Consider the following 21,515-nt stretch of genomic DNA (forward strand, 5'->3'; position numbering starts at 1 on the left):
TCTCTCCCACAGTATTGCCTATAGGTTAGAATATGTTTTTGTCAATAATTATATCTGAAGATCAATCTGCAAAACAAAACATTTTCAATCTTGTTTAAAATCTTTTTTACACACATTTTGATAACCAACAGTTTGTTAGAAAGATTCAATTATGCTCATAATTATATTGCATGATTAATTATTTGTACATAAGATTGCCACAAAATGATCACAAGCTTTGGCAAATGTAGTAATTAATTGATCTCTGTATTTGGTTAATTGACCTGAGCCATTTGCTTTCTGTGAGTGTATTGTGTGTGCTGTGTACAACAGGGGAGCTTAGCCCATCAATTTTAACTCTGCCTGCTTCAAGCGCACTTAACTACAAAGACAGTGCTAACAGTTTAATAAATGAAATATAAACCAGACAAACTCATAAATAATACATATGGTTAATGAATACAATGCATATTTATGTTACGTGGAAATGTTGCTGCCTCCTTGATCATATTTAATACAGGGGGTTTAATGGGAACTGATTTTTTGCCCCTTTGGAGATGCAGTCCTGACTGAAAAGATGGCTGTTTTACTTTATCTTTATTTCAGTCTTAATCAATTTTAGGGCTTCGTTCTTAAAAGGATAGAAAAATATTTGTTTTTTTTTTTAGCTATGCGGAAACTTTATATCTGCAGTTTTTTTGTAGTAAATACTAGTGAAATAAAATGACTCTCTGTTGTCAAGGTGCAATTCATTGTTTAATAATGTTTAAAGTATTGATTAGGAGAAGCACCTTTTTGGCATTTCTCTCCTGCTCAGTGGATACTATTAATCAAAAATCAAGGCACACAACAGCCAGATAATTTTTTGTTGTTTTTGTCTAGTTATTAAAATAGTGACAATATCCTCCTGATGCTGTCGGCATATTAGGAGACGTCCCACTTTAATGCCACTTAAATTGGCATTAAAGTTTACTTTAATGCCAATGACTTCTTACTTTTCGATCCTTACCCTAAATGTCTTTAAGACTTCACTGCCATAACTTTTTAAGCATTTCTTTCCAATAGAAGCTTGTGTATCAAGCTTTGATGCTGTTCAGAAACTAAGATCTCCTTGTTACTTTGCACTACATGAGCCATTACTTATAGCACAATTTGTATCCATATTTATCACAGCTCCAAAGGGAGACTGGGGCCTCCCTTACTACTGTATGTGCACAACCTTTTTCCTTCCTCCTCTTTAGTCTGTGGAGCTGGAAGCAATCGGCCTCTGCTTCAAATAAACATTTCGCCCCGTCTCTGATGTGTCGGTGCTCAAAATTGCCCTCCGACGTCCCGCTCCTCAGCAGGCCCATAAAGAAACGGCCCGTTTCTTTATGGGCCTTTACATGATAGAGAGGATGCTCGACCTTTGGCCCGATGACGGCAGCCCAGACATCAGTCCATTGCTTGTTCCCCGTCCGCCTCGGAGGCATGAGGCGTCTTCCCTGAGCTGCCGAACAGGAAATGAAATGTGAAATGAAATGAAATGTGGAGATTGTGCAGGCAGGCCACGTCCTTGGTTTAGCTTTTGTTCACAACAGAGTACTGAAGGAGGTCGTCCTCCGACGTAAGCCAGCATTAAGAAGAAAGAAAGTACTTTTATTAAACCTACTAGAGAGTAGGTGGGTAGCGTATACAAAATGGCACAAGTACGAGTAGCACTTCGAAATATTCTTAAGTAAAAGTAAAACGTAGTCATTCAAAAAATTTATACAAGTAAGAGTAAAAAAAAAGTATTTCATATCAGGGCTGCTCGAGTGTTGACTTTCTTCGGATGGAGAACATTTTTATATCATGTTCAATTTCATGTATTTTAAAGGCTGAAATACAAAAAATGCACAGAAACAGTGAAAGGTAAAGTACTTCCAGTGAAAATATGTGGCATTTACTGTATTCACTTGACCTCCAAATGGCACAAAAGGCTCAGCAGATCAAAAAAAAAAAAAAAAAAAAGAAAAACCTTGAAGCAAATCTTGTGCAAAAGCAAGAAGTCTCACTTCAACATAAACTACAGGTTTGTGTTTCCAGCTGGTGTAGATTTGGGCTAAAACATATTTGTTCTTCCTTAAAGTTACTCACAGTAGGTAGAGTATCCAGAAGGTTTACTCAAGTAAGAGTGGCAATACTTCATAATCTTATTACTGAAGTAAAAGTATGAAAATGGTTTAGCTACTCATTTTTTTTATTTTTATATATTATTTTAAGTTACTCAAGTGACTGTAACTGAGTAAATGTAGCTAATTACGATCCACCTCGGTTTATCGATGACGTAAGATTTACTTGTGTCATCGTCTCATTGTGTGTCGGCATCTCAATGCCTCCCAATTCTCTTTAAAAGCAAAGACTGGCACAACTCTCACCAGGTGCCTTTGATGTTCCTCTTGATGTTTTGAGGCTGGCTCAGCCCTCTGTCTCTTATCCACCTTCCTGTTTGTTCTTCTTTATTTCTTTTTATAAAATCTCTCTCCTTCTGCTTCCTCTGTAACCTCTTCCTCACCCTGCGCTTCTGTCTCACGCAGTTAAATCAGAGGGAGATGTCCCTCCGTCGCCAGCGTCCTCGCACCACAGCAGCACCCAGGCGCCCAGCCTGACGGAGGATATGGGCAAGCGCACGCCGCAGGGCAGCCAGAACTCCCTCAACACCGTCAGCTCCGGCAGCGGCTCCACCTCTGGCATCGGCAGCGGAGGAGGAGGAGGAGGAGGCGGAGGTGGCGCCGGGATCGGGGGGAACGCTGTGGTCGCCGCTGCAGCTGCAACCACGTCCTCTCAGCCCCCAAACGGCACCACGAACTCGGCCCCCGTCGCCGCTTCCGCCGTGCAGCCCTACGACGTGGAGATCCGACGGGGCGAGAACGAAGGCTTCGGTTTCGTCATCGTGTCGTCAGTGTCGCGGCCTGAAGCGGGCACCACCTTCGGTAAGGGACGCTGCACTTAATGAACTTGGAGAATATTTGCAGGTTATTAAGTTACATGCAGATTTTACTAAAACACACACAAGGCATTTTTTTTCTTCTTACCTTTGGGTTCTTTCATCTGTTTTTGTCTCCTTTGTGGAACTCCTTTGAGAACCACTGAGCGCTAAATAGCCTGACAGCAAGCACAGATTCTGGTTATTTACAGTCACACCAGATCAGTATCAACAGCCTTCAAAGAAGCACATCTTTTTTTTTTCTTTTTTTTTTTTGCCTCATTTCCTCTCCAGCCTGTCAAACCAAGACACTGAAACCCTTTCTTCCCCTTGCAGCTGCTGCTACACTCCCACAAAGCTTTCATAATTGATCACAAGTGAAGTGGGTCTTACGTAAGACGTCTGTATTATTTAGCTCCACTTAAATTGCTTCAGCCGAGCAGGTTGGCACTAAAAGCCAAATGACAGCTTAAAGAGGATGTGGTTCTCCAAAGGGTAAATAGATGAATCAATGAGACTTTACTGATATTTAGCTTTTTCACACCCTTGAATCAGTTTTTAGACAATATTGAATTGCTTAATTGCTAATAAATATTGCATTTCTTTGATTTTTTTTTTGTTTTAGTCGTGACATTTTTCAGTCCTTTTTTTTTTTTGCTTTTCATAAATTAGTGGTGCTTCTTTCTAAGCATTGAACTCTTTTCTCTAACTGCTTTTGCCTATTCAATCTATGCGACTCGCACTCTTTTGAACTATAACACGTTTCAACATGCAACCACATAATTCACTGTATTTTCATAGCATTTTATCGGATAGACCAGCACAAAGTATTGGAACAATTTATTAAAATTGTTTCTTCACACCAATGCCACAAAATTGACCTAATTAGCAAATCCACCTGCGTTTGCTCAACAGTGTTAAACAAACACTGTGTATGTTTGTCGTCTCTAACATCCTTCCAGTTCATGGCAACCTAAATGCAAGCCTTAGGTTGCCACGAGCAGACCAAGGTGATGGCAGAATTATGCAAGGGGAATTTTTGTATTGTTTTTCTTGTGGTGCTATTGCCCTTAATTGACAGTAATCAGACAGGAAATAATCAGAGAGAGAAGAGGGGATGGACTAAAACTTCTAAGAATATATATTTCTACTAGAACGGTATTTCCAACAGTTGCAAATAGTTAGAGTTGTCTACAGGGCAATCCTGGAAGGGAAGCATGTCGAGAGGCTGGAAAGACTTGAAAATGGGTTAGATAATGGGTCAATGTTCCAACAGAACTAACCTGTACATACGCCCAGAGCTAAAATTGAAAGATGCAGTTTTGACAATGTTCATGTATTCGACTGGCTTTGTCAAAGTCTGCACCTAATCTAATTAAGGTTTATATTTGGCATAAGTTCTGGTCCGTATCCATGCAGAGCTGGTGGAGAGCAGAAGGCCTCCGAGTTTACCTGCATCAAACTGTGGTTCCTGCAAACTCTGGACTAACGGGGGGCTAAAGTTGCCCACCACTTCAAATATTTATTTGTGAAACATTTTGAAAACCATGCATTACTGTTCTTCCACCTCACAGTTCTGTGCCCAAATGCGCTCGTCCATGTGGAAAGAAAGGTTCAAGGCTCTGAACTGCTCTGTCATCCCTCTGCCCTCTGCGCTCCCTGTCTCTGTTGGCATGGATGGACTAAAACTTAGCATCACAGGTTTGCTCACAAAGCCGCAAATTTCTCCTTCGCAGGAGCACGGTGGAAAGCACGAACCAGCAGTTGAGCTTTATTCGCTCCGACTTAACATGTAAAATTCACACGAGGCATTTCCTTCTCTCTCCTTTTGCACTTAATATTTTACAGCATAAATCTGACTGGATTTGTTTAACGGACAGCTAGGGGTGGGCACTTAGACATGTTTGTAGCAGAATAAAAGCAGTAAGTGTGTTGCACAGGTAGAATGAATAGTAATGAAAAGGAAGATGAGATTGATCGCATTCTACCGTCTGCGGACAAAGAGGAAGAAAACACCTCAGGGTGGATGGGGAGATGTCAGCTCTGATGTATGTTTGTCGTCTCTAACATCCTGCAGGTGCAGCTACCTGGGATGTAACAAATCAGAACTGTTTCCATACCTGCTGCTGACATGGAAATATCTGAAATATACTTAGATTAGCGGCATTACACAAGGTATAATCAAGGGAGACTATTCAAGAGTGCACTGGATACAGTTTTCCTGAGTTTGAGGGTTCCTACACAACCTTACAAAAACTTTCTTTAGCATTTTTCCAGCTAAAAATGCCAAGGAGATGTTTGTTTGTTTTTTTGTCCAGGATCTTGTCCCATTTAATGTCTAATACTGTACAAGTTTAACTTTCTAATATTAAATTGCTAAAAAAAATTATTTAATAAATAGCAGAAAAATAAAAAAGTCTTGACTTTTCAGTATTTGACTTGTTGATCAATAATCAGAGATGTTTAAAAGGAAAACTGTTCAATTGGTGCTTCTTTTATGATGGAGGTTCAGCCAGCTGGCAGCATGATTGTCTTTATTTCTGGACTAAATTAAATCTGTTAACCTCGATCTCCAGAATTCAACATGTCGATCACAATGTGATGATTTAAAACAATCACAAGATAAAAGGATGTTGAAACTCTCAATGACAACTTGAGATATTTACTTATCTCAAGTTAACAGGACAATAAAAGTGTATGGAAGGAAAATATTTAGTAATCTCATATCAATTGAAATATGACAAAGAGCTGCACATCTTCTTTCTGAAGATGAGATGACGACAAATACACCGTTAGATGGTCTTATGTCTGCCATGGAATGCTGCTCCTCAGGTGATAAAATGGGCTTTATTTTTCATTTTTGGAGCTTTTAGTACTTAAAACTCCCTGATGTTAAACCCAAATTTAAATGAGCCAACATCACATGTTGGACAAAACATTGAATTAGATAAATGCAGTCTTAAATCTGGAAAACTTAACTCTGGATTATATTTTAAGAAATACTTCTGATCAAAAGCACTATTTAGGTACATTCTGATTTCTTCATAGGACAGATTACTGTTCTTTGCATATAATCCTGACGGGATGATCCTCTCTTCTTCTCTCAGTGACTTTGGCTTTGCTTGCTTTGGGGCTGCTGGTAAATTAACCCTCTACTCTGTTGATCCTCTTTTTTCTGCTCCTTTCCCCCCTTTTCCCTTCTTTTCCCATCTCTCTAAACACCACACACACACACACACTCAACGTTGAATATCCCAACATGTCAATGGTTGACCAAAGCTGGAAATGCATGTGTGGCCATGCCTCACAAAATAGGCCGCATCATCGAGGGGAGCCCGGCGGACCGCTGTGGGAAGTTGAAGGTCGGCGACCGCATCCTGGCCGTGAACGGGAACTCCATCACCAACAAGTCCCACTCTGACATCGTCAACCTCATCAAGGAGGCCGGGAACACCGTCACGCTGCGAATCATTCCCGGAGATGGTGAGTGGACGGCAGCGGCTATGGTTCGTTTTTCCGCACATCATGCTCGCGTTAGACATCTTGAAGTGGCTTTATCGTTTGTCAAAAATGCGGTGCTAAAAGGTTCTCTTCCAAGAGGTGTTGATTATCCAGGGTTTGTATGAATTATTTTAGGATGAATGATCAAGAAAATGCTCAAATTTCAATGAGAGGTTTAGAAGGTTTGGTAAAAGCTTGATATTTATTTACACCCCTTGAGGCCTCACCAATTTGTGCAACTGAATGTTTTATTAAAAGCCTAAATTTGAAAAGCAGTATTTACAGTTGAAACTAGATATTTTTGTACACCTGATAAAAGGTGTAATGATTTAGTCGGTCAAACCAAGCAGAGCACAGATTTCGCCTTTTTTTTTTAGCTTTATTACAAGTTTACCAACTCATAAATGAGATCTTATTAAAACTTTTAATGTCATATTAGATTTGAGAAGCTGCTCTTTTCTTAATCTACACTTTGAGGAGTTGCAACGTTATCCCTGTGTGATATGGCGCTGAAGTTTCTCTTGCTTTTTCAAGCGAGCGAAGCGCCCCCGCAGTGTAGACAGAACAGCCTCTTTGGGGTTATTTGGGAATCTTCCCAGCCGTTGCGTTTTTGCCTTTGGCATGCCCCCTGCTTTCAGAGCATGCAAGAGTAATTTAGTTGTCTCTTTGTTTGTTTGTGTGCAAGAGAGAAGCAGAGAACGATCTGGAACTTCCTTCTGTGTACGCAAGTGTGTCGAATCGGTCGTTTCGACTCTAAATTAAAAAGCTTTCGTGTTGTTCCTCGCTTCAGAATCACAACGCCTTCCTCATAAATGCCAGTTAATAGTTTGTGGGAGCTTGAGGAAGGCGATGCTCCCCATCAATCCGCTCACCGGTGGAGATTTGAGCTACTTGTCCGCATCGCTGACTTCCAGCTCACTTCATGAATGAAGAGGGTATTCGCCGTCTTCTGTTTTCGTCCAGAGCAGCTTACGAGAACAGCGAGACAAAACCGCTCTGGCAAACAGAGCTTTGGAGAAAACACTGGGGAGAAATAACCAGATGTGCTTGACATGAAACTTCCTGTTTGCGTTTGTGAGCGTGTGTCAACCAGACGCTGTCTGACATGGAGACAGTTGTTAGGGGAAGACTGCAGGTTCTCTTTATAGAAGTCTGCTTCTAAGCGCGAATTTCCTCCGCTGCTGTTTTCGAACGGTTGCGTGTCTCCGTGTGGATCCATAACGTTTACGACGCGAGTGCGACAGGAAGAGCTTCTCGCATGGTTCTGTTCTCGTTGCTCCAAAGTGAACGTGGGGATGGAGTTTTGCGATAGATGTTGCTCTGAAGCTTTGCGGCAGAAGTTGGAAATGGAGATGTTAATGCATGGCAGTGTGCAGCAGAAAGCAGATTGTTTTTAAGTAACATTTTATTGCACAGTTTGTAAGATAAAAGGCATTTTAACGCCTCTTTAACCATTATAACAATTGTGACAAAGCTGAAACGTGTGTCCAGTACTTCCATTCAATTGGCCTGAGTCAAAACTTTGTAGAAACATGTTTCCAGTCTGGGACAATATTTTTACCTACTGTGCAAAATCCCTCCAGCTTAGTCTGAGATACACATTCATGATTGGATTTAGGTCTATACTTTGACTAGACCATTCTAACAATTGAATATTGCAGCACTGGCTATGTGTTCAACCTTTTAGTTTTAAGTCCCTGGCTGACTCTTAAGTTTTCATCCAAGCATTGAACTCCGTGCTGCCCAATGTTGCAACTACTTTGTATTTTTTTAAAATAAATATTATGAACTTTGTGGTTGTAGTGCGATGTGTTGTGGTAAAAGAGTAAATGTTTGTTTGTTGCACCGTTTTTCATTTTAATTCGGGTCAGAAGGGCATTCTGATCGACTGAGAGGCAAATGAAAGAAACGATTCAACTCTTCTGTGCATTAAAGGTAATTAACGGTAGTGTTTCCCCAGCAGATAGAAAAGAATAACAGGAAGCATTTAGGAGGGGGAGAGATAAATAGAAAGATTGTGAAGCGTTATGGTGCATGTTCTGCAAATGAGCAGATGGAGGGTTGACTAGATTTTTATGAGGACAATTATAAAGCTGTAAAAGCCGACATCCAGTCTGGAAACCGAAACTCATCCTGCCCAATCTTCTGTCTGATTGCTAATGTGTGCAAACTCATCGGGTAACAAAAAGGTTAAGAAAAAAATATATAGAAAGAAAATAAAGCTTTCTAAATGCAGCAGTAACGTTTTTGTTGCTTTGTAATAAAACCAAAATCTGACTCCGTCACTGCAGAGATCCTGGAAAATAACCAGGAGCTTTTGTGTCAGGCCATCGGTTCCGGCCCAAAACGAGATGCGCGCCTTTCATGTGGAAATGAAAAGTGACGTGTGCTTTGACAAAATGATCGACGGCCCAAACTTGCTGCCTTATGCTTGTCTCCCGGATGTTTTTTGAGTGTTCAAGGAAGCCGGAGGTGGAGCCGCAGGGCTTTCTGTGGGTCAGCTAATGTTTTGAAGCTGACAGCTGCTGAATGGCCACGAGTGTGCAAATCTGGGGGAAAAAAAGAAAAGAAAATGTTTCCAGTGTGAAAAATTGATTTAATCCATCACAGTCTCCTGGAACACCGGATAGGCCTCGGTTATTATGCAAATACCGTAAATTATGGATTTATGCTAAATCAGGAAAAAGCAAACGTATGTAGAAGGTTTTATGTTCCCTGAAGAGAGAGAGAGGGGAGTCTTAGGAAATCTAGAGTTTGCATGCAGGCTTGGTGGGAAGCTGAGGAGGCAGCGCAGTCATGTGAAGCAGAGACGGCTGAGACACCAAGGAACCAATTCGATTGAAATTCAATTCCAAAATGCTTTATTTATCCCAAAGGGAAATTAAATGTTGTTGTAACTCATAATTCAAAGAGTTTCCATCCATCCACTCAGGCTTTATATTTAAAGCCTTTCCTCAACAGAAATGGCTTCTGCAAGCTCTTTTTTTTGCAGAAGCATTTCAGTTCATTTCAAGTCATGATTCTGGTAATGTGAAAAAACAAAAACATGAACTTTGAAAAGTAAACATTTCAAGAAACCCTGAGTATTTCACATAGATTTTTTTTATCTTTATTTTCTTGTTTATCTGGTGTGGTGGCACCATTGCCTCCTTGTCCGTGTGCTATTTAACGAATGGTAATGTCATTCATCTTTCTGTCTTTTTTCCCCCACAGAGTCATCAAATGCATCTTTGTTGACAAACGCTGAGAAGATTGCCACCATAACCACCACTCACACACCTCAGCAACAGGCAGCACCTGAGGCCAGGTGAGCAGCACTCTTTGAAATAAACTTTGAATTGATCGGAGAAGCTCTTAACGGTCAGCTCTGTTTAGTCCGCTTTACTCAATTTGCAGTTCGTTTGCCTAGAAAGTCCGATTCATTTGGGGGAGACGTGAATGTGCCAATCGAACTCTGGTCTGCCTAAAACTCAAGTCTCAATCCGGTTGAAGTGAACTCTGGTGCAGTTTGAATGTGTCAAAGGGTGCTCTAAAAGCAGGAAGCCAAAGATAGCGCAGGGCATTCTGGGTAAATATGACCAAAACAAATGTAAGAGTCTAACAAAGTTGCATTCGCGTTTTCTTCTGAGATTTTTATGTTGTTTCCTTCAGTCGTTCTTGGTGCAGCATCACCACAGTCGACATTGGGAACAGGATTTGATTTGGATCGTTTTACACGGTGCAGTGTGAAAGCGAAGTGCCCCAGCTGAAAATGTAGCAAGTGTCACCACTTTGGTCCTCAATTGACTGAGCTTACCGGACTATCATGTTAAAAAAAAAGATTTCTAAAACATACATAGTTTGTCAAAAGTCCTCTGTCATTAAATTCTTTAATTTAAAGAAGTTTTTTTTTTTTTTTAAGGACCAACACCAAACCAAAACAGGAAACTTATGAGTTTAATAACCCTCCAAACGCTCCTCTGCAGCCCCCCATCCAGCCAGACTCAACTCAGGTAAGTAAAAAACACACACCAGTCATTCATCTGTCCATTCATCCATTCCATGTCTCCATCAAGCACTCACCACTTCTAACCACTTCCCCGTTGTCTCCTCACCCATCTATTCAAGCTGTTAGGCCATCCAGAACACGCATCCAAGCGCCACTCTTCAGCTCACACACACACACACTTTCCCAAGGACGAACGGTGTACATTTTTATTTATTTATCTCCTTGCAATCGCCGGCTGCCGTCAGCCAGAGTCCGTGCATTAAGGAAAGCCTGTTTACTTTCAAAGTACCTCCTCAGTCCATTGTGTTCGCTGCTGAATTAATCTGGTGTTGTGGAGATGGCTCTCCTAGATAACATTGATCCCTCTGCAGAGGAGATTAGGAGGGCATGGAGACAAAGCTGCAGAGACTGTCTGCCTGTCCTTGTGCTGCCCAGTCTGTCTCTCTATTGCCTAGAGCCTAAAGCATCAATAATTCAGCATCCTTACACCTGACCATATGCATACACACACATGGAAACGCACGCACGCGATGCGAGTGTGCCTTTCCTGGAGGTGGCATTTGTCCTCCTGCTCCTGAAATTAGAGACGGCTTTAAAGGGCGCACAAAAACCGCACACTTTAATCGAATCGCACATATGACCTTGATGCTAACACATTTGTCTCTGTGCGTCTGTCTGGTTTTTTTGTGTGTGTGTGTGTGTGTGCGCGCGTGTGTGTGTGCCTCCATCCAGGACTCTGAGTTCTACTCGGTGGACCTGGAAAGAGACAGCAAAGGCTTTGGCTTCAGCCTGCGGGGAGGAAGAGAGTACAACATGGACCTGTACGTGCTGAGGCTCGCCGAGGAGGGAGCCGCAGTCCGCAACGGGAAAATGAGGGTACGCACACCTAAACCACACAAGCCCCAGATCTACACATTTAAATTAAAGTTTGCAAAGATCCACAAAGTAGAAATGCTTGGCGACAGGAGGTTGGCACAGTTCCTTTTTTTTGTTTGTTTGTCCCTGTGATGACCACAATTTACATTAAAGATTAAAGATAGAGGGTATTTAAAGTTTTACCGCTTTTCTCCCTCCTCCTACAAGCTACGTCTGAGTTGTGTCTCCTATGAATTGTGAAGTCGTCTTCTGAAACGTGAGTCCCCTTTTCTTGAGGACAGCTGAGACGCCCGCCGATGCTCGGGCTCGTCTCCCACCGAACAAGCAGGCGATAAATGGATCCCGTTACTGATGAACTGTAAAAATGAGATCGCGTACCTGATAACTTCACTTTGTAATTAACGGGTTGCATTCGGCTGTGCTGCAGCGATGGCAGCGTTTCACTTTAACTGGAGCAGACCTGAAACACGTTTGGGTGTGAAACCGCAACACGAGTTCCCCGGAGAGTTTTTGTGAGCTCCACAGTTCCTCTGCAGGTCTGCGTGTTTTCTTCCTGGCTCTTACCTCCCCTCAATTCTGCCACAGCTCAGAGTTTCAATTTAATTGTCTTAAAAGCGTCTCTGGAGGAGAAAGCTGAGGAAATTTGTTTCCTTTCTGTGTGACAGTGATGTAGTGATCTAAACGGCTTATTTAATAGAAAGAATGGAGGATATTTAATTAAACCTGATGATAGCATCTCTGTTTATATAATCCGATTAGACGTGCTGGTTTTGTTTTTTTCCTTCTCCTTTTTTCCAGTTTTTCAGCAGATCATCTCTGATTGCGTTGAGAGTTTTATCCGTCGCATACGATTAAGCTGCTTTGTTAAGGTGCCGTCGAAAACAGCTGATTCTTTAGTCTGCCTCTGAGACGCTGCAGTCATCAGCCTAATGCTATCCATCGTAAGGACTGACACTGTGGGAGATATCCCACAATTACTGCCAACTGTGCTTCAGTAAATATAAACGGTCACCTAGTGGCTCATTGAAGCAAATGATTCACTGAACGTGTGAAGGGATGTGAATTCATGGTTGAATTACCTTGATTAAAAATGCTATGATTTAAATATTTACCATGACTTTTACCTAGAATAAGAAAGGCTACGGTTAATTTTTCTGCTGATGAAATACTATATCGTCTTTGATTTTTACAGTTATAACAACATCATTTATCAGATTTAGTGGTTGCTGTTTTAACCTACAAAGGTATTTTTATAAGTTGGCATTTAGTTTAGGGCCGCAACAATTGATCATTTACTGAAGTATATGAATTCACAAAAAGGCAATTGGCTGAAAGAGCAACACATTTAGAGCAGTAACTAAGCCAAGACTGTCAAAAGAAAATTCGCATTTTGCATGTAAGTTCGAAAAAAAAATCTAATAATTTCAAAAACCTTTGTAAATATGTTCTACCCAAAACTCCTCAAGTTTTAGCTTCACCTGGTTCAAATTGTGTACAAAAATTTACTGTTTAAATTTTACAATCCACTTATTAATCAGTTAATAATCAGTTATTAATCAGATTACCCCTGCATTTTAGGAAAATATGCACACGTCTTTCTAATGCTCTCCCAATGCGTTTGCATTCGAGACACCTTGGAAGAAGTCATTAGTTAGGAAAGTCAGTTGGTGTAATCTGATGATTTGTACATTCATGTCTGAAGCCTACAGCTTTCACGAGTTCAGGTTATTTAGAGGAATTATTAATAGCAGCAGCAGCAACTCTATGAGGCAGAGACGTGTCAGACAGAGATCTACTCCCTGCCAAAGCAGTATTCCCCTGGTGGAGACGGCTCTGACAGCTTAACCTGAGGAGGGGATTCAAGGAAGCCAAAAGTGTTTCTTCCTTCTTCCTGTTTTCCCTCCCGTCTGTCTCTCTCAGCGTCACAGTCGCTGCTCTCTGATTTGCTCTCTGCAAAACGGTTGAGGAAAAGCAGGAAAGCTGCTTCAGTGCATCTTTATCAATCAGATTTTAAACTGTAATTTCTTGTCAACCCGTCCAACCTTCCCTTCTGTTTTTCCCCCGACGTCACGTCTCGCCGTATCTTACCGCGTCACGTCTTCGTCCTTCCGTCCTGCCATTTGTTTTCCCCGCTGCGGTTTCCTCTTGTTTTTTTGTTTTTTTTTTTCTGCCTCCTCCCCACCTCACCTGTCACTCTGCCTCTTATTTTTTTCTGTTTCCTCTCCCCTCACACCCAACCTTGTGGCCTTGCGCCTCTCCCTGCAGGTCGGAGATGAAATCCTGGAGATCAACGGCGAGAGCACCAAAGGCATGAAGCACGCGCGGGCCATCGAGCTCATCAAGAACGGAGGCCGACGCGTCCATCTGGTGCTCAAGAGGGGCGACGGCTCCGTGCCTGAATATGGTGGGTCAATCTACGAAAACATTCCCTTCTCCCCCATCTTCACACCCTGAGCTCGGACGGTGGCGGGGTTTGAAGGTGGCAAAGAACTGAATTGCACATCGGGGACCCCTTCGCCCCTTCCTGGCGTTGACACACCAGGGAAGGGAAGGAGGGTTTGCTTGGCTTTAAAGTCTTTCGTGGTGAAGGTCACTCCTGTGCTTTTGGATTCTGGGCGTTGGGGGCGGAGCTTAGAGAATGCTCCTTCGGGTGTCGTTGGCCCCTCCTGCTGTCGGCTGCTCTCAGTTTCCATGTCCTCCCGCTGTCACTTTTCACCTTCTGGCCGCTCAGCTAAAGCACTCTGTCGGGACTTTACAGAATGGTGGTGGGCCTAATTTCAGTACAACATATATATTTAAAAAACTGTTTACAGGGTTTTTTTTTTCCCAGAGTAGAAAAACAAGTTTTGTTTTTGTTTTTTTTTTTTTTAGGGAGAAGTGACATATGTTGCTTTAGCTCATTGTTAAACACCAGTTCAGCATTAAAAAGGAAAAAAACTTGACTCTTTGCTTTCCTAGAAAAGGTGGGACGTAACACAGCTTTGGCCTCATTGTGACACAAACATATTTATGATATTTATTGGAGGTGAATGTAAGCTACTGAACTCCTTAAGGTTTTAAGTGAGAACTGTGTTAAAAAAAAGAGAGAAAAGAAGAGGCAGCCTAATACAAGAACATCCAATGAACTGAATTAGCATTAAAGCGTTATTTCAGTGATTAAGTTGGAAATTGAAACCTATATGGATTCATTACACTCAAAGCTATATATTTCAAGTGATGTATGTGTCTCACTCTCTTCCGGACCTAAACACCATTGATTCTCTATCGTGTTCGTTGTCCAGTGATACCATGATCATTAAGGCAGGTATTGGTGCTTTTTGCTGCGTGGGTCAGTTGCCAGGTCTTGCTGGGAAATGTATATAAAGCGTTTGCTGAAAATGAGAAGCAGCAAAAGTTCTAAGACGTCCCGGGGGACCAGCGTTAACAAACAGCAAGTCTCTCTGAAACATAACCGACTGTGAAAACTTTGAAGCTCCAAAAAACTGAGATATTTTTTTCTGAACTGAGGATTTGGGCCTATGCACTGCAGTCCCCTTTTCCTCCTTTGCCCAGTTAAGACAACTCTGCTGTTTTCTCAGCTCAGTCCTATTTGAAAGTTCTTCCTAATCCCAAAGCAAAATTAAAGTCTTGGTCGTCAGTGGCTTAAGAAAACATCAGTCTATTTGTCTGAGGAACTAAATGTAGGAGTTCTGCCAGCTGTTTGCCATATTCATCAGAGTTTATAGAAACAAACACTTGAAATGTATCGGACTGTCTGTAATGAATCATCGTTAAACCCAGTTTGACTTTTTGTATTTAGTTACTAAAATAAATTCACGCTTTGATGATGATCTCATTTATCGAGATGCCTTTTGTACTCTTTCATTTTCTGTCTCCAAGCCAAACTTCTGCTACAGTGTGCTCGACATCACTCATTCATCCATGGATTTATGTTTTTTGTTTTCTGTTGCACCCATTGTCGACGTTGATGTCATTAAAATGCTGTGAAGATTAAAAACGCCCAACGCCACACGTCCCCCCATGCAAACAGAAAATGAGACCTGGCGCTTATATAAAGCTTTTGTACAGCGATGAAATGAATAGAGACATTTTTACGAGTATTTTTGTTCATTGTACAGAGCCATGAATCAAAGCCACATATAAATGGAGAAAAAAAAAAAGAAAAGTTTATTACTGCATGAACTTGTCAAGAGTGTACATTTGAAGTTTTTGCCCCCTATATTGTCGATTTTTCCATAATATTTATGGAACATTTCTTTTTGTATTGTTATTGTATTGACAAGTTTGGATTGATAGTCAAGTCATGAACATTTTTCATTGTCTTGCTTTCTTTTCTTTGTTTTTTTTCTTTGAGTGGAGAAGCATTTGCTTGTGGAAGTTTATTTGCGGTTTTCAGATCTGCACCGACATGGTGTCATGTGAACTTTGTATATTTTTGATCATCGTTTGTATTTTTTTTTAATTTTCTATTTTTTAAGTTGACACGACCTCTTTGACAGTCTTGCCAGTGTCTCTTCTTTTTGATTTCTCAGACTTTTTTTTCTTCTTTTTTCTGCTGCTGCTGCTTTGTCAACATGTATAAGTGTGTGTTTGCGTGTGTGTGTGTGTGTGGGTGATTGGGGGGTGGGGCGTCACTGTTCTGTGTAACTAGTGGCTTTCACTGAAGGGTTTGGGCAACTTCCTGGACTGTCTCTTTAATCTGAATGATCAAATAAACACTCTTTTTTCCAATAAGAATCAACACAATCAGTAACTCTCCCTTGTCTTTCTTTCCAGTTGGCTCCAAGCAATCTAAACTTCTGTGTTCTTTGTTTTGTTCTGTTTTTGTGTATGCTCTCCTCTCTGTGTGTTGCCCTGGGCTCTTGTCTTCCTTCAGGGATGGCCGCTCCCCATCTCACCGCAAGTGTGAGAAATGACAAGATGGGGGAGGCCTCTGTCCTCCAAAATCAGACCACGGTTTGTAGCTGTCCTTCTCCTCTGTCATCTGGGTTCTCTTCTGTCTCTCTTCATCCTGATGTGTGTGTGCTGTGGCCTCAGATCACCTCATGCCCGCGCTCTGCCCCATGCATCTACAACCGTTCGCCTAAATGCCGCTGCGCAGCTCTCGTCTGAAGGAGCCCATGCATACGTTTGTAAAAGAGTTTCTTTATCTTTAGTAGGTTTTTTTTTTTTTTATCCTAGAAAGGCTCTCTTATGTGTGTGGACTGCGGAAGATTCCAACTCCTTATGCTCAGTTTTTGCTGCAGTCGTATATATTTGTCTGATTTATGTGTTAGAGAAAGGGAGAGTTAGACTGCCGATAGATTATATATACACAAAAACTGCTGGCTGCTTTCTGGTCTGGGCTCAATAGCAAAAAAAAATATTACAAAGAAAAGCAGGAGAAAAGGGAAGAAACATATATGGAGGACGGCGGCTGTGATAATGTCTGATTGGAGAAACTAAAAGAAAAATATAGATGTGTTCGCTTGCCCTGCTATAAAACAAAGATTTACTCTTCGGCCAGTAAATAACCACTGTGTTGGTTTATAGATTTTAGTGTCTGTTTTTTTCCAAAAATAACTAAATAAATAGAAGGTTAAACAAAATACAAAAATTGCTTCAAAGATCCATATTTAGCTTCTCACCGAGTTAAGGCATTTTTATGTTTCAAGTAGACGCTTCGGTTAATGTCGGGTATTTTTCCAAGACAGGACCGAGGCTGAAAAGAAACATTGAAATTCAACTTTTAATGTTCAGTGCAATATTCCCCAGTTCAAATGTTTTAAAGATGAATGAAAAGTATTTAGGAATACATTGTAATCTTTTTTTTTTTGGTGATCGTATGTATACCTATAGCTTCATGTTACTCCAGTCAAAGCCTCACAGACATTAAAAAGCAAACCTATTAATTTAATGCCAAACAAAACTGATTTAATATGCATTTCCCATTTAAGTATACGCTTAATTATATTTATTGCTGCTCTCATTAAACAGTAGTGGGAACAATAGTAAAAGTCACAGTCTCAGTACTTTGTTGATGGCTTTTGCAAACATTTAAAGTTTATGGTTGTCACCATAACAATTAAAATTTGTCCATTCGTAGCTGAGACTATAAAAATACTGAAATGACTTTTTAGTTCAATTTCGACTCAAATAGAAGCACAAACCCTCGATCTCCATTTGTTAATGAACTAAACTCAATAGTTAAAACAATAATATCACTTCTGTCTGCTGGTGTTCAAGCTTAAAATGAACCTTGAGACAATGAGACTGTGAATATTGTGAATTTTTGATAAACCAAGCCCTTGAGCCTTTTCCTAGTTTATAGGTTTTAGATGTGCATTCATTGACTTTGAGGATATAAATTTCCTGGGAACTGTTGCAGTGTATGAAACCGTAGGAGTAATCAATACAAGTGAGTGGGTTCAATAGCAACTAAGACGTAACAACCCGAAGAGCTGACACCCCTTCCACTTCAGAGACGAGACCCTCCGTAGGCCAAGGAGCAGGTTTGTCGTTGGTAACAAATCTTTTGGATTCAGTGGCTGCTTTTCCACAACGGCTTTTTTTTATTTATCTCACCACCGTCATTGGCTGCTGCTGTGCCATCTAACATTTGCTTAACATCAGATTGGCTTTCATTGGATTTGTTCTCAGCTTTATGTTTGAGTGGATCAGCATGATCAGTGTCAAAAGTCTGTAGAGTCGCTTGGCGTGTAGATCCATGTTTGGTCATTCTTGCCTCAACTGTGTGTCAAACTGTGTTGCAGACGGCAGCCCCAACGACATCAGCGTCGTCGACGCAGTCACAGGGATACAAAACACTCCGGAAATGAGTTCCTTGCCCCTAACTAATGCACCATCAGAGTCCAGCGTCCCACCAGTAATCCCACCACATTCCCGGAGCAAGACGGAGCCGAGCCGCCGCACCAATGGCACTGGCAACCATGGCACTGGCAAACATGGTACTGGCAAACATGGTACTGGCAGGCACCATCGTTCTCATCACCGTCAACCCTCTCCCAGCAAATCCAAGGCAAAGAAGTCCACAGGGAGGAATGGGCCTAAGCTGTTTAAGAAGAAGGAAGACAAGGAAAAAGATGGCCATCGGCACCGAAGCCGCCACCGCTCGCCTCAGAAGGGGCACAGCCGCTCACGCAGTGCAGACAACACCCTGGACAGCCGCGATAGAGGCCACCGCAGAGGCCGCTCTCCAGAACGCCGTCGCGGTCAACAGTCTTCATCAAACCACCGCCACCACTCTCCTCGACGCTCGCCGTACCGTTCTAATCACCGCTCTCACCACCAATCTCCACGACGCTCACCTTACCGCCACAGGTCCCCACCCAGGTACCGCTCGCCATCCAGACATCGCCACCGCTCCTCAGACCCCTACCGTTATGACACCCCTGAGAGACACAATGAGAAGCCGATGGCAGATGAAGCTGCAATGTCTGATATTCCAAGATTCCCTTTTGAAGACTCCGTCCTGCGGGAGTCGCCAGCTCTAGACCGCCTGAACAGAGAGCCCGCTCTTTCACTCCCACCACTTCGGAGAGAAGATCGTCTCTACAGACAGGACAGCCCTCTGATGAGAACCTCCTCCATAGAGAGGGCCTACAGGGGAGACAGACTGCTGAAGGACTTTGCATCCCGTGACTCCAGAGAAATCACCCTGCCCAGAGTCCGAACCCCCGACTTGGATTCATCCTACCAGAAGTACACTTCCCTGTTTAGAGGGCGTACACCTGAGATGCTGGAGAGGGATGGGCGCTTTGCCAGTAGAGGTGTCACCCCTGAACCGCGGTACAGAGCTCGCAGCCTGGAACGTGCCATCTCCCCACCCAGGAGGGATGACTCTGAAGATGAAGAAGATGACGACTATTTTGTTGCCTCTAAGTTGAGAGAGTACTACAGCACGCTCAAGACCAACAGCAGTCCTCCACCCAAGCCCGTGATCCCTGAGCCTAAGAAGACCTACAAGGATAATCCCAAAGACCTGAGCATCTGATTGGTCAGCTGTCAGCCAATCATAGATACCACCCACACAACACCTCAAGTACTCGCCTCCATTATCGGTTCTACAGGAAAACACCAACTTGTGTTCATGTGCTCACATATAAAAAACCTTCACACACACATTAACTACATATGCATTCACACGCAAATTATGTAACGGTGTTCAGTTACTAACAAAAGTGATTCCAAAATGACTTTTGAAAGCTGTTTTTTTTTAACTGTATGTTTTTCTTTCCCTTATTTTTCTTTTTGTTGAAGCATTCTACATTTACAGAACTTTTTCCAGAAAATATTTAAAAAATCTGCAAAAAAAAAAAACAACAAAAAACAAAACAATGATGTGCCTAAGAGTTCCATTAACAAGCAGCATTTTGTTTTTGATCCAATGTGTGGCGGGCATTTTGCGGCCCACTGTCAGACGATGAAATGTACGTACTTTTCCACGAGGATCCCGTGGAAGTGCCGCGCGCCCGGGTCACCGCTGCCGGTGCTCCTAACGATGCTGTGCATGTCTTTACCGGTTTCAGTGTCTCTTTCTTCTCTCTTTCTCTACGTCTCTCCTGCCTTCGGTCTCTTCCTCTCTCTCTGTCTCTGTCTCTCCTTCCAGTGCCACTGTTTTTTAAAACATTTGACCAGACTATAGCACAAGCCTGCATTTGTTTGTATATTTTTGACAGTTTGCAGTATGTGTACATTCAGAGGTGATCATTTTAAACGAATGAAGGGAAAATTAAAAGTTAAACTATGATGACGATGATGTTAAAATAAAATAATATATTCAACGAATAAAACTCGTGTCAGACTGTGGCTCCTTTGTTTGCTATTATATAAAAAATAAAACTAATACTACACAAACTTGCTGAAGGGCTCAGTATGAGAAGAGCTGTTTGAAATGTGTGTGGATGTTGAGCAACTACAAACGTCTAGAGCTCAGTATATTCTCAGAATATACTTTTATAGATTCATCCCCAACAGCAATAACATTTGTATGTTTGTTGCCATCATGTTTCTTGGCAGTAAATGTCAAACCATCGGAACGCCTGTTTATTTCTGCTTAAACGGTGCCACATTTGTAATAAAATGTCTCTGGGGGTTGAGTAACGGAGGAAAAACTTCCTAATTCCTCTTTTGCCAGTGCCAAGAGCCTTTGGCGGAGACGTCGTGAGACCCAGTTCTTCTCTTAATGACCAAAGAGAGCGGAGTTTACCTCTGGAGTTTGCCAGTGGAGAAGATGGAGCCGCCCACCGAGCGTTTGTGAAATTGGCATGGACGTGCTTTTGCGACAGACTAAACAACGCGACCACGACGACTGAATCGCTCTAAGTGCTGGTTGAAAACGGGATTCCTCTGCAGTCTGTTACGAGCCTGTGACCAGAATAAAGGAAGAGCCACCCGGTTGTTGCGGTTGTGTGCAAACCTCCCACACTCTTCTTCAGGCCCCATTAATAAGTTGATGAATTACCAAAATTGCTTTTTTTTTTTTTTTGTAGACGTCAATAAAATCCAGCAAGCGAAAGATGGATGGGTTGGCAATACCCACACATGCTTTGTTCTTTGTGAATATTGGGCAGCAAGTGGGACAAACAGGTTCTCTGACAGTATGAGATTTATTGCCATCATTAAACATTGTTAGAAAAAAACTAAATAAAAAGTAAATTTACATGTTTTATTTCAACCTAAAAACATCTCAATGTCAATTAAACACAAGCTGTTAAATTTGGGACATTTAGATTTTTTGTTTGTATAAAACTGATTCACCAGTTGTCAAGTCGCCACGGAGGTTTTCGGAAAAGCTTCAAAATCTTCCATCCTTTCACGTCAAGGCCTGGACAGGCCAGCTTGTTCTGATTTACTCTGCCTCACTTCTCGCTTTCATACCGGCCTTTCCTCCCGACTTCCTCCATCCACTCGGTTCGCTGAAAGATTTATCATTTCTTAGGGAGGGGAGCTGCATCCTATGGACATGACTGCAGCAGGTGAAAGAGGATTCAGGAGGAGACCTACGGTAGATTATGTCCAATCCAGCTAACTGACTGTGGAAAGACCATGAAAACATCATGGTCCTTGCAGAAGCATCCCACAAACTTTAGACATTTCTCCTGCTTTTTTTTTTTTCCTTTTTTTGCATGAGAGCTCAGTTTAAATTATTTTGCAGCCTGTAACAGTTTTTTTTCTCCTGAACTTTCCTCCAGGATTTATGTATCAGCTCTAAGAAAAGTTTCC

The 21,515-nt window shown here is 41.9% G+C and overlaps 1 protein-coding gene across 10 annotated transcripts in view; it reads left to right on the forward strand.

The window, feature by feature from the left end:
• magi1b (membrane associated guanylate kinase, WW and PDZ domain containing 1b) overlaps positions 1-20,083 on the forward strand; it is a 132,188-nt gene extending 112,105 nt beyond the window's left edge. For 6 of the 10 annotated variants that reach the window (XM_055024723.1, XM_055024731.1, XM_055024715.1 and 3 more), the window contains 7 exons: positions 2,538-2,933; positions 6,206-6,409; positions 9,641-9,734; positions 10,329-10,419; positions 11,148-11,291; positions 13,557-13,695; positions 18,044-20,083. In XM_055024723.1, coding sequence (XP_054880698.1) covers positions 2,538-2,933; positions 6,206-6,409; positions 9,641-9,734; positions 10,329-10,419; positions 11,148-11,291; positions 13,557-13,695; positions 18,044-19,284 — 2,309 coding nt within the window. In that variant the 3' untranslated portion in view covers positions 19,285-20,083. Of the gene's footprint in view, positions 1-2,537; positions 2,934-6,205; positions 6,410-9,640; positions 9,735-10,328; positions 10,420-11,147; positions 11,292-13,556; positions 16,038-16,167; positions 16,248-18,043 lie in introns of those variants that run through there. The other 4 variants (XM_055024749.1, XM_055024763.1, XM_055024736.1 and 1 more) reach the window with 3 other exon arrangements.
• Positions 20,084-21,515: the final 1,432 nt, after the last annotated feature.

Source organism: Poeciliopsis prolifica, unplaced genomic scaffold (genome assembly GCF_027474105.1).
Source record: "Poeciliopsis prolifica strain line A6 unplaced genomic scaffold, Auburn_PproV2 SCAFFOLD003, whole genome shotgun sequence".
Classification (NCBI taxonomy): Eukaryota; Metazoa; Chordata; class Actinopteri; order Cyprinodontiformes; family Poeciliidae; genus Poeciliopsis; species Poeciliopsis prolifica.